The sequence below is a fragment of the Misgurnus anguillicaudatus genome, chromosome 13 (assembly GCF_027580225.2).
Source record: "Misgurnus anguillicaudatus chromosome 13, ASM2758022v2, whole genome shotgun sequence".
Taxonomy (NCBI): domain Eukaryota; kingdom Metazoa; phylum Chordata; class Actinopteri; order Cypriniformes; family Cobitidae; genus Misgurnus; species Misgurnus anguillicaudatus.
Window position 1 is genome coordinate 21626178 of NC_073349.2, and position 12951 is coordinate 21639128.

Consider the following 12951-nt stretch of genomic DNA (forward strand, 5'->3'; position numbering starts at 1 on the left):
CTCTGTAACTTTATACCATCTCTAGGATTCTTCTGAAATTCAGCAGCAAGTGAAGGAAGGAAGATGACATCATGGTCTTGCTCCTTCCAGGAAACACGCAAGATCTTACATATGAGCTGCAAAGCCTGCTCTTCAGAGACGTCAGGATTAGATAAGGAGTCCTGAAAGTTATAACATCAATGATCATCAGTGACAATGATCATAGCTTGGAGCAGTCAAATATTATTTTGCAATGAAAATGAGGCAATAGCACTATTCGGACAGGATTAGTTTTCCAAAAACATCTGTGATTTTATGTACCGATTCGGATGAGTCTTAAGGCGGTCGCACAACGGACGCGCAGCTCAACACATTGTTTTCTATGAGTATTCGCACACCGGCGCCGACAGATAGTTGCTCAAATCCCTGTCGCGCCACAGAACGCCACTCACAAAGTTTAACATGACATCATATTTGCCCCAAATCGTTAGCGATTAACATTGGCTGCTAATGTATATTTAGCATTTTGAAGTAGACGCTTTCTGACTAAGCTCATGCTATTTAATGTGCACTTCCGGTGTACAATACAAGTTGTCTCAGACGCGACTTGACGCGGCCCTGGCAGGAGCTAAGTTGCGTGTCTGGTGTGTGACCACCTTCAAAATAACTTATAAAAAATCCTACTAAAGTAACCTACGTGTTTTATATAACTAGCTGCAGAAGGTGTAGTGATACACACCCGAAAATAGTCCACTTGGTAACTTTCATTAGCAGGGGACTATTTTCGGAGACTGCGTAATATCTGCGTAATAACTTTCAAAGGCGGAGTCCACGATGTTTGAAAAACGCGTTGGAAAAGGAGACGGGCCGACTCCCAAAACACACTTATAGCCAATCAAATCAAATCAAATGCCGGGTTGTGTATGTGTGGGGCGGGTCTATCAACAGAAGGTCCAGATTCTATTGGGGTAGGAGCGTGTTTGTTTGGGTGATTTCAAATATCAACATTGGCTTTCAAACATCGTGGACTCCGCCTTTAATTTTCTGTTGGTCTTAGTACATAATGTAAATACTGAAGAGTCAAGTTTCAAATAGGAAAAATATTGAAACTCTTTGGTTATTTTTTAACGTGATGCTATAATGGTCTAATCAGATTCAATGAATTATGCTAAGCGATGCTAAAAGTGCTAGCGCCAGACCCGGAGATCAGCTGAATGGATTCCAAAACAGTAAAAACCAAATGTTTAACTCTAGGGGAGCTGGAAAATTAGCATTTTTTTTAAGTGCAGTGTTCCTTTAACATTACAATTCCGTAGTGGGCAAACATAAGTCTTAACAGTATATTAAATTTGTCTCGTCTTGATTCAATTATTGTATTCCGCCGAATGGAAAAAACATCCATATCTGAATGAATGGGACGCAGGAAGTACAATATACGCGTATTAGTAAGACCTTCACATCCGGATGGGATTAAATTTCTCAGAAGACCTCAGAGTTCCGCGGAAAAACAGTAGGTAAATTGCTCTGGAATTTTTATGGAGGGCGTGAAAGAAAAAAACAGACATGGCCGATCCAGAAGGGATTAAAAACACAGAGGACCTCTGAGAAGCATGATTTTCCTCAGAGGTCCCCCTGTAAAACTATACCGTCCAAATGGGGCTAATGAAATGCAAGCTCAAATCAGTATTTTTTTGTCCTTTTTTATGTGTTTGTTGCTGTTTTTTTTAAGTACAAGGATGTCATTATTGTAAAGTAATCGTAAAATAAAATAAAAGACACCAAGAAGTGGCTTTGGTACCACCTTAAAGAGGTTTAGATTGAGATAATGTCACAATGTACGGCAAAATTATGTAAATTATATATTGTGATGGCTTGGTTTAGTCAAGCTGTACTGCTTGGTTACCTTGTCAGCCAAGTTTCTTTTCTCTCTGCGGTCACTGTCTTCCACCTCCATGTTCTCTATTCCTGAGTCCACATCAACCTGGGACATGCTGAAGATCCCAAAGATAACATCTAATTCAATCCTCTATCATTTAACAATGCTTATATTTTTTGCAGCCAATGAGACAATATGCAGTTTCTGAAGTCTATTTACAATGAGACATCTGGCATTCAGTGTGTGAGACAAATACTTCATCTCTAATAGAGTTTCATGTGTCCCAGTCTCAAAGGTTCACAGATGTCTCACCTCTTCTCGCAGGAAGCTGTGTCAATGTCCATGCTTTGAGAGCGGGACAAAGATTGGGACTGCGTCTCCAGGCTGTTAGATGGTGAGCTGGAGAGAGAGCTGACCCCCTCGCTGCTCTGACTGCGGTAAGCAACCCCTGCGGTAATGGACAGCACAAAAGGAAAAACATAAGTCCTGTATCTTCTTTAAAAACACTCTGCTTGCACTGCATCATGGAAAACATTGAGCAAGCAGTAAATGAGTTCAAGAAAACCTTTCGGAAACTTTTGTGCAGCGTTAACAAACATAGCAAATGTTTAGTCAAAAAACAAATGTGAACACAAAATCGTATAAAAGAATGGATTTTGCAAGTTAACAGTGTTGTCAAATTTGTATCTTAAAGTAAAAAAATTGATAGCTAAGGCTGAGTCTGAATCAAGCATGTGTATTAAAGGGATAGTTCACCCAAAAATAATGTCATTAATGACTCGCCCTCATGTCATTGCAAACTCGTAAGACCTCCGTTCATCTTCGGAACACAGTTTAAGATGTTTTATATTTGGTCAGAGAGCTTGTTGACCGTTCGTTGAAAGTGTACGTGCGATGTACTGTCCATGTCCAGAAAGGTAATAAAAACATCATCAAAGTAGTCCATGTGACATCAGTGGGTCAGTTAGAATGTGTTGAAGCATCAAAAATACATTTTGGTCCAAAAATAACAAAAATTATGACTTTATTCAGCATCTGTTTATTCCGTGTCTGTTGTGAAGAGCATGCGCGAGACTACAGTCACGTGACTGCAGTGACGCGGATGACTTGTTATCCTCAGACATGTTTGCAAAGTTTTTTTTTCAAACTTACAGCGTGCGTCTCCCTCAGACTGTAAATAAAAAAACAGCTGGGGCACACCAGATAACGTCATACGCGTTTGTATGTCATAAAGTCGAAATTTTTGGTATTTTTTGAACCAAAATGTATTTTTTTCAACACATTCTAACTGACCCACTGATGTCACATGGACTACTTTGATGATGTTTTTATTACCTTTCTGGACATGGACAGTATACTGTAAGTAGATTTTCAATGAAGGGTCAACAAGCTCTCAGACTTAATATAAAACATCATAAACAGTGTTCTGAAGATGAACGGAGGTCTTACAAGTTTGGAACGAGAGGGTGAGTCATTAATGACATTATTTTTTTGGGGGGGTAAACTAAGTAATTAAGTAAGAAATAACTGCTGAAGAAACAGGCTTAGAACAACCCAAGCTTGTACTTTTGCAATGAACTGCTCTTTAATGTCACACCAAACTGAATCTGAATAGGTGTGGTGCATGAACACAAGACGTAGTTGTTCCAAAGACAACACAGTCCAGCTCAAAGCAAATACCCTTTCCATTATTTAGCCAGCAAAACGGGCTCAATGTTAATTATCCATGAAAAACACAAATGATTTAACTGTGTAGTATCACAATGACCGGTGCAGAAACTTGTTTTCATCAAATGAGTCATACACCAAGTTAATTTAATGGAAAATAAAAAATCTATATCATCCAAACTCCAAAAAAAAAAACATAAGAACCGACAGGCAGATGACATTAAAGTACCACAAGAGCGATTCAAAGAATCAAGCCGTCGTTAAATCTCTTTTAATGCGCTCTTGCTGTACTTTGATGTAATTCGCCTGTCGGTTCTTGACGAACACACCTAATGACCTTCTCCATCAAAATAAATACCCATAACATTCATATGCTGAAGTTCTAAAGCTTGTTTAAGAAACCTTGGACCAAAGCCAAAGGCCTTTAAAGGAATATTCCACTTTCATAAAAAAACGGATAATTTACTTACCCCCATGTCATCCAAGATGTTTATCTCTTTCTTTGTGCAGTCGAGAAGAAATTACGTTTTTTGAGAAAACCATTCCAGGATTTTTATCAATTTATATATTGGACCCAGTTCACAGTTTCAATGCGGTTTAAAATTGCAGCTTCAAATGGCTCTAAACGATCCCAAACGAGGCATAAGGGTCTTATCTTGCGAAACGATCGTCATTTTCGCCAAGAAAAATATGTACTTTTTAACCATAACTTCTCGTCTTACACTAGGCGTGTGACGCGCCAGCATGACCTTACGTAAGGTCACACATGATGTATGCTAAACTACCGCTCCAGTGTTTACAAGTGTGGAGAAAGAAGACCGTTCAGACGTTGTTGTATGTGGAATGATACTAATTAATGCCTTTTTGTTAGTTTATTGTTTAAAATGGTCTGCAAGTGTGCGTTTCACATATGTAATGCGTGAACTTTTAACGTAATTACGCAATACAAAAGGTCGTGCTGGCGCATCACACAGCTAGTGATAGACAAGAAGTTGTGGTTTAAAAGTTCATGTTTTTATTTTTATTGGCAAAAATGAATATCATTTTGTTAGATAAGGCCTCGTTTGGGATCATTTGGAGCCCTTTAAAGCTGTGTTGAACTGCATTGAAACTGTGAACTGTTGAGGTCCAAAATAGCCAATAAATTGAGAAATTGAATGTTTTCCTCCAAAAACTTAATTTCTTCTTAACTGAAAAAAGAAAGACAAACACCCTGGATGACATGGGGGTGAGTAAATTATCTGGGGTTTTTATGAAAGTGGAATATTCCTGCAATACTGTAAAAAATGAAACCAAGGAGAACCTTGAACACAGCTAACATGGCACACTGACCTAAAAAATAAATCGACTAAGAGACGGTGTAATCAAGACAAAACATTATAACAGAATGAAATGAAGGTATCAGTCTTGTGTGTCTGTGTCCTGGGTTAAACCTTGGCCAGAGCTGAGGTACCTCCAGTATGACTCTGCATTTTTCTCCAGAGTAACACACAGCGGGCAGAAAGCACCTACTTTAATATAAACCCTGACTTAAAAACCTTAAAAAATGGGATGTTGAATAAAGCAACTAACATCTTTAACCTGCAAGCAAAGTATGCCTTATAAACTCAACAATAAAGTTTTATTCATAACGCATTCGAAGTAAAGACACACTGGCCCATAACATATGCAACATTTATCATTAACATTATCACGCAAAAAAAAAAAGAAAAATTCATGTTGCATGGTGCTGAACTAAAAACGCATTGGTCAATCTGGTCTAGATGTCAAATAAAAATCATGTTACATGTTTTAAAAATTGTCTTCTCAGGTTCTATTAAGTAAACTATTAACTCAATGACAAAATGTTGAATACTATCTCATTAAATAAATTGATAAAAGCATCTGCTAAATGAGTCAATAAGATGGACTTTTACCTATAGCCCTATATCCCTTCCTGAAGGAAAAAGCCAGCTAAGCACTAACCTGATGCCCCCATTGGAGAGGTGGCAGGGGTGACATTTTGGGCATTAAGGCCCAGAGTGTGAGATGAAGCTGGTGGGACAGACTGTGATGAGGCTCCAGAGGGCCCGGGTAAGGGTCCTGGAGGGGTCTCTCTCTGTGGGGAGGTCAAAGGGGTACTGAGAGGGGTGCTGGGCTGAGACGTCTGCCCTCCGGCTAACCGGGCCAATCGCCTTCTTCGAATCTGAACGAGACAGATTAATCTAATTACAGATCAATAATTAGCAACGGTTTACAGTCTGGTCTCTAGTTGGCATATACAAAGGCAAACGATTTGTAGTAAGATCTTTTTCTTTAACACTTGAATTTAGATTAGGGACACGAAAGTGGACTATTTCAGTGATTTTATTTGGACAAGACTTTAGCTTCCATCCATGGCAAATACTGCCAGTAAAATGCCAAGGACATAAATTTGTGCAGAAAGGGAAGACCCAGTTTGAACCTGCAAATGATTTTTCATCTCTTCACCACAGACATAAAGGTTTCACACCTCACATTAAAAAGAATCATTGTACGTACATGTAAGCAGCTATAATAATAATAATAATAATAATAATAATAATAATAATAATATTTAACAAACACATTTATATACACCTTAAAAATGACCAATAAGGCTATGCATTATGAAAATATTGGCTATTTTTGCTTTAAATATTGGTAATGTTTGATGATGATTTTTACACTGTCAATACCATTATAAAAATTAATGTGTGTCAAATGAAAATAAAAAAAAGAGTAAATTATACAGCAAGCGTGGGATCTATTTATTAAATAATTTAAATGAACAAGGACAATAGTTAAACCTAATTTACTACAGCAATAAAAGGCCCCACTGAATAAAGCAAACAATGAGATTCTGTAAAAAAATTGCTGCAAAAAGTGTTCAATATTTAAAAGCTAAATGCTTAACATATAAGTTAATAAAACAACAAATGATCTTAAAATAAAACGTATTTATATTACAAACGACGTTTGAAAGCACTGACAAACAAGCCCATTGATTTGACGACTGACAAAGCTTGTTGCGCATGATTTCGGTTTCTATATCAATATGCATGCTTTATTAACTTTAGTGTCAATAACTCAATATTTTACCATAACTGATATAATTGATTAAATATCACATCCAACAATAACAACATTTATTTACACGACATATTTCAGCCATTTTGATTTGCCAGTAAAGAAAACCTCCACAAATAAATATTAACTCGCAGAATTGGACATGCATTCTTTAGTCGACTTTAAACGATAGATTATGATGATATTGTTAGATTTATATTATTGAGAACAAAAGCAGATGGTCGAGGCGTGTGGCAGATCCCGGTTGGCAATTTATAACTTGCTAGCCAGCTGACATGAAATAACCAAATTTTTCACAATTTCACGTCTATGTCGGCATTGAAGTGGTTTAAAATGATGACTCAAACCCAACCATATATCTCCATATGAACTAAATTAATTTAATCAGAATTTGTGAGCTGTTGATTAGCTTGTGCTCTGCTAGCTTATCCAATCATTGCTGCGATTGTAAAAAGGGTGACAATGACAAGCCATTACACCTTCAATAAAACACAGAAACGTAACAGTCATGCCATGATGTGAACAGTTTCGACCAGATTTGCTAAAAACTATGTGTTGATAATCTTACCTCCTCGGGACTGAGCTGCTCCATCGATTTTCTTTTAATTTTCAGCTTAATTATGTTGCTAGCCAGTCAGCTAGCTGCCTTATAACCAGCAAAAGTGCATAGTCTGAAGCATAAAACAAATATTAATAAGCGGTGATTGTCTAATTTAAATCTTTATATTAAAACATCAAGCACGCGTGGTGGTTTTTCCTGATCAGGAAACGTTTTCTTCGATTACTGTGGAGAAGGTAACAAACACAAAAGTATTATTCGTCAAAACACCGACGCGGCCATTTTGGATCTGGAATCACGTGACGTGAGATCGACACATTCTAGGCTGCGGCAGTTCAGGAAACTGATTTCACCGCTGGGGAGACCTCAAGGGATTTGTTTACTACAAAGCAAAGTCTAATTCAGTTAACTGAATGGCAACGTTTATATTTTATGCAGATACTGTAGAGAATAAAGTCATTAGTTATTTCATAACAGCAACTTTATTTACAATTTATTGCCGAGATTTAAGGAAGTGTTTTCTCTACAGTCTACTACGGTAAATGTCGAGTCACTATTAAAATCCAGTGCGTCATTTGGTCTTGTAGGCTGTTAAAATTTATATTATAACTGTTTTTAAGATTAGTGGCGTTATATTACAGTAAAAAAACATACAATGTTTATTATCATTTTATTTTTATTTTTTATTTCACAATAAGGAACTTTGAGTGATGAAATTAATTGATTGACGTTTAAGTGTTATCTTAGCACCGATATAAAACTACTAGAAACTTAAAAAAAGAATAAAGATCAAATAAAAACTAACAATAATTTAAATAGTAAAAAATACAATAAAACAATATTAACAAGTCACATTTAAGTAAAATAATTCTGAAAAAACCCATAAACAAATACAAACTAACAGCATTATGGCTGGCCATTATTAAGAAAACGTAAGCACTTTTCTCCATGTTTGTAAATGTAACTCTTGTTTTTTGATGTGATTAGAAAATGGAGGCAAACAACAACTGACAACATTCAAAGCATACAGTGTTTCCAGTTGACAAACTAATGTTACATTGATTGAACAGTTACAATGATACAGTGTTTGTAAATGGTCTCATGTCGCCCTCTAGTGACAATGTAATTGAGGCCATGTATTCAATTGTTTACCAGTCCTGGCTCAGTATGTATGTCTCATTGGTTGTAATTGATTAGTCTAGGTTTTGGGACACATGTCGTATCCCCTTGCCCCACATTCCTTTGATTAAGAATTGAACAGTTTTGTTTACATCAGTGTATGTGTGTTTTTTCAAGTAGTAAGCTCCTCCTCGGGACCTCAGACAACCCGTTTGAAAACTTGCTTGCAGACTTGATCTTCACAGTACAACTCCTGTGAAAGGTTGAAGAGTTTAATTCATACCGAAATAAACTCATAAATGACAAAAGGTCTATGGGATATGAATTTCAGTCTTACCAAATGGAGTTTATCATCCTCGATCCAGTGTGCCCAACCTCGGTTCTTTTTCTCACCATTTTGAACACACACAATCTTGTTCCCCTCCCATTGAACCAGTGACTGTTGAGAGATAAAATTCAGTGTCATTTTGTCCTTCATCAGTTCAAGAGTGCTTTAACGCAATACTTCATCTAAAAATGAAACTTTGTGATCATTTTCTTTAAACCCATGACTTTATCTTCTTAGAACCCTAAAGGATTTTTCTGCAGATCATCCAAGCTGCTTTTTCATACAGTTGAAGTGAATGGTGACCATTTGTTATGCATGCAAACAAGCAAACTATATGTGTTTGGAGTGCAAATAATGTGACTGACATCTCTATACTCTTAGGTAAATCCACTTAATGCAAATATTTAAATTCGAACAGACAAACTAAAAGGAGATCTGAATTTTTCACTGGTCTGGTGCTGTAAAAAATGTAAACGTTGTATAGGCTACATCCTATTTTGTCAAGAATTAAAGACATTCAATTAATTAAAATAAAATATTGAATTGAATTGAGTATTACCTTGCAGTGTCTGTTATCCAGTCCCTTGGTAAACTCTTGAAACTCCTCATTCACCCTGAATGAAAAAACGTAGTTTCTGAAAGTGCTGAGGGTCTTGATGACATACTGATCCCCCACCTGCTCGATCACTTTATGCAGTTTCAGCTTTAGGGCGACCTTGCGGGTATACAAGCCGATTCCTAAAAGATAACAGAGTTTAGGACCTATTACTCAAGACGAAACATTAAACTCAACATTGCATGAATACAAAAAAAACCTTAAAAACTGCCTAATTAAACATATAATGTGAAAAAAGTAAAACACACTTAAAAAAATTTGATTTAACTTTAAAAAGTAAGTTGCCTGGTTGCCTTAAAAATAGTTAAACTAATAATTTTTAAGTTGAATAAACTCAAAATTTCAAGGCAACCAGGTACAGTGCAGTTTCAGCTGTAGGGCGACCTTACGGGTATACAAGCCGATTCCTAACAGATAACAGAGTTTAGGACTTATTACTCAAGGGGACACATTAAACACAACATTGCATGAATACAAACCCCCCCTTAAAACTGGCTTAAGCAAAGCTTAATTAAACATATAAAATGAAAAAAGTAAAACACAATTTTTTATTTAACTTTAAAAAGTAAGTTGCCTGGTGCCTTAAAAATTTGAGTTCAGTCAACTTAAAAATATTAGTTGACTCAGGAAAAGTTGTAATATAATAATTTTTAAGTTGAATAAACTCAAAATTTCAAGGCAACCAGTGCATTACAGTGCAGAAAGCGGTAATCTATTATAATAAAAAATTAAACTTTACCTAAAGCAATCATGTATCCTTCAAAGTTGACATTGCTGAGCATATCCCATGTACCACACATACTGGCAGGCATATTTACAAGAGTCTGGATTCAATATTTGTAGTAATCTGAAGAAAGCAAGATGAAGGATATGACAGAGAAAAAGATCCTCAGCATTTATATGTGTGGCTGGCTCGGTGGGCGGTTCTTTAAACTTTTATCTGTCTTCAGTGCTTCAAAGTTGTGTGTCTGCGTGTTTTGCGTAAAGTAAAAACGTGTCTGACGGGTCTTTGTTTGTAAATATTTAAAACACACCTTCGAGCACAACACTGCTCTAGAGTTTCTTACGCTAGTGATGATGCTCATCAGATGATAAGACTTAAGTTTATACAATAGATATTGTCCAGTCTGCATGTGAAATCAATTGTTATTGTTTTCTTTCCCTCACATGTCATCTTACTAAAAAAAATTCTTTCCACTGCAGTCATATAGAGCTCGCATGATACCATCACATGAACGTCACACATAAAAAATCACATTATGATGTAAATTTCCATGGAAGGATAAAATTGATGTTGAAACTAAATATTTCAAACAGACAAAGTTAAATAGGTCTAAATGTAATTGCAACAAAACTAAATAAATGGTATTTCCTAAATAATAATAAAGTTACTGTAAATTTTTATTACACTTTTTGAATCTTAAAGCCTCTTTTATAAATCACTTGAGTAATGAAACAAATCTGATCACGATCAACAAAACTACATGAAAGTGTCAAATGTGACTTTTACACCTGTTAAGCTCTCATTTTATGCAAATGAAATCAATCAGTTACAGACAGAACCATGGAAAAGCCCTTTCATTATTTACTCAACACATATATAATCTTTTTTCTAGGCTATATAAAATCCATCTTCTATTATTAGGCTTTAATGAGTTGAATATTTGAAGAGTTTCGTTGCAAAACAAGATAAATCCATTTTTTTACATTTCTGTCAAAACATGTTTATTATTGTGTTATCATGTTATTATTTTGTTTTATGGTGCTACTTAGCTGTATTTTTTAAGTTATGAAGGTTTAAATCAAAACAAGCCAACTGCAGTTGCATTGAAATTAATTGGAATGCACAACCAAAAAACGAGATTTCTGAGCCATTAAAAAAACGGTGGTTATCTCGTTTTGCAATGAAACTCTTCATTTGTAGAAAATAAAAAAGAAACTATGGTATATTTGAACAATTATTAGATCTACAAGACTAAAACACATCTAACTGGGTCAGATGCACATTTCCTCAGGCAACTCCTGGGGAATGATGTAGAGATGACAGATGCCCGTAAAAAGATATGATCAGAGATCGTCTGTATCTTACACAGTAAACAGACTACTTTATAGTGCATGACAGCAAATAAGCCAAGAGAAATGTTAGATCTTTTCTTCTTATTTACCTAACTTTTATACTCTCGAGGTTTCCCAGACAGGGCTAGCCTTAAAGGGATCGTTCAGCCAAAAATGACATTTCTGTCATTTATTTTGAGTAATGTTTGTAATCAAACCTATCAGAGGCCCCATTTCCTTCCTAAATAGTTTAAGTCAATGGGGCCTCTGAAGTGTTTAGCCACAACCATTGCTCAAAATAAATGACAAAAATGTAATTTTTGGGTGAACTATCCTGTTATCGCCTGTGATCAGTTTGTCGCTCTTAAATTTTAAGGATCATCATATTAAAGCAATTATTATATCAATATTTGCCCCTGCATAGTAGAGCATTGCGTTAGGACCACAAAAGTAAACCGTTTGAACCCAGGGAACACATGTTTTGATAAAAATGTATAGCAACGTAAGTCAGTTTGAGTAACAAGTGTCCGCCAAATGCATTATGTATTTGCTTGAAAGACTCCATAACATAGCACTTAAATAGTTCTGAAACACAAAATCAAAATGTCAAACGTCTATTTTTGACATGTTGCACTGAATACAGATAAAACTGATCTGATGCTTAGATATTTTTAGACTTCAAGTAAATGTCAGTGAACAAATGTAGCATAACCAAGGTTTGCCCTTTACTCCCCAGCACCATAGATTCCATTCTAGAGCAACCTTCTGCGATGAACTGTTAGACTTATTATGTAAGCATTATTGTGTATGATTAAATAAAAAGCAAAATTATGCCACAATGCAGATTTTCAGATCATTATCCTATAAAATGCAAAACGGATATTTGATAAATATATATACAGTGAGGAAAATAAGTATTTGAACACCCTGCTATTTTGCAAGTTCTCCCACTAGAGGGGTCTGAAATTGTCATCGTATAGTGCATGTCCACTGTGAGAGACATAATCTAAAAAAAAATATATCCAGAAATCACAATATATGATTTTTTAACAATTTATTTGTATGATACAGCTGCAAATAAGTATTTGAACACCTGTCTATCCGCTAGAATTCTGACCCTCAAAGACCTGTTAGTCTGCCTTTAAAATGTCCACCTCCACCTCATTTATTATCCTAAATTTAATGCCCCTGTTTGAGGTCGTTAGCTGCATTAAGACACCTGTCCACCCCATACAATCAGTAAGAATCCAACTACTAACATGTCCAAGACCAAAGAGCTGTCCAAAGACACTAGAGACAAAATTGTACACCTCCACAAGGCTGGAAAGGGCTACGGGGAAATTGCCAAGCAGCTTGCTGAAAAAAGGTCCACTGTTGGAGCAATCATTAGAAAAGGGAAGAAGCTAAACATTACTGACAATCTCCCTCGGACTGGTGCTCCATGCAAGATCTTACCTCGTGGGGTCTAAATGATCCTAAGAAAGGTGAGAAATCAGCCCAGATCTACATGGGAGGAGCTGGTCAATGACCTGAAAAGAGCTGGGACCACCGTTTCCAAGGTTACTGTTGGTAATACACTAAGACGTCATGGTTTGAAATCATGCATGGCACGGAAGGTTCCCCTGCTTAAACCAGCACATGTACAGGTCCGTCTTAAGTTTGCC

The 12951-nt window shown here is 36.2% G+C and overlaps 2 protein-coding genes across 4 annotated transcripts in view; both read right to left on the reverse strand.

The window, feature by feature from the left end:
- Nucleotides 1-7494, reverse strand: part of ube4b (ubiquitination factor E4B, UFD2 homolog (S. cerevisiae)) — a 29194-nt gene extending 21700 nt beyond the window's left edge. Inside the window, exons 1-5 of one of the 2 annotated variants that reach the window (XM_073875381.1) lie at nucleotides 7179-7494; nucleotides 5489-5708; nucleotides 2168-2303; nucleotides 1883-1970; nucleotides 17-161 (exon numbers count right to left, since the gene is read on the reverse strand). In XM_073875381.1, coding sequence (XP_073731482.1) covers nucleotides 17-161; nucleotides 1883-1970; nucleotides 2168-2303; nucleotides 5489-5708; nucleotides 7179-7202 — 613 coding nt within the window. In that variant the 5' untranslated portion in view covers nucleotides 7203-7494. The remainder of the gene's footprint in view (nucleotides 1-16; nucleotides 162-1882; nucleotides 1971-2167; nucleotides 2304-5488; nucleotides 5709-7178) is intronic. The other variant, XM_073875382.1, reaches the window with a different exon arrangement.
- Nucleotides 7495-7837: 343 nt separating this feature from the next.
- Nucleotides 7838-10216, reverse strand: rbp7a (retinol binding protein 7a, cellular). 2 transcript variants are annotated; one of them, XM_073875394.1, is made up of 5 exons: nucleotides 9972-10216; nucleotides 9617-9639; nucleotides 9176-9331; nucleotides 8626-8727; nucleotides 7838-8541 (listed from the first exon to the last, which is right to left on the reverse strand). In XM_073875394.1, exons 1-5 carry the CDS (start codon nucleotides 10042-10044, stop codon nucleotides 8488-8490), a joined length of 408 nt encoding a protein of 135 aa, XP_073731495.1. In that variant the 5' UTR covers nucleotides 10045-10216; the 3' UTR covers nucleotides 7838-8487. The 2 variants fall into 2 exon arrangements, with proteins under 2 accessions (XP_073731495.1, XP_055044602.2); XM_055188627.2 differs by lacking the exon at nucleotides 9617-9639 and having other exon boundaries at nucleotides 9176-9354; nucleotides 9972-10204.
- Nucleotides 10217-12951: the final 2735 nt, after the last annotated feature.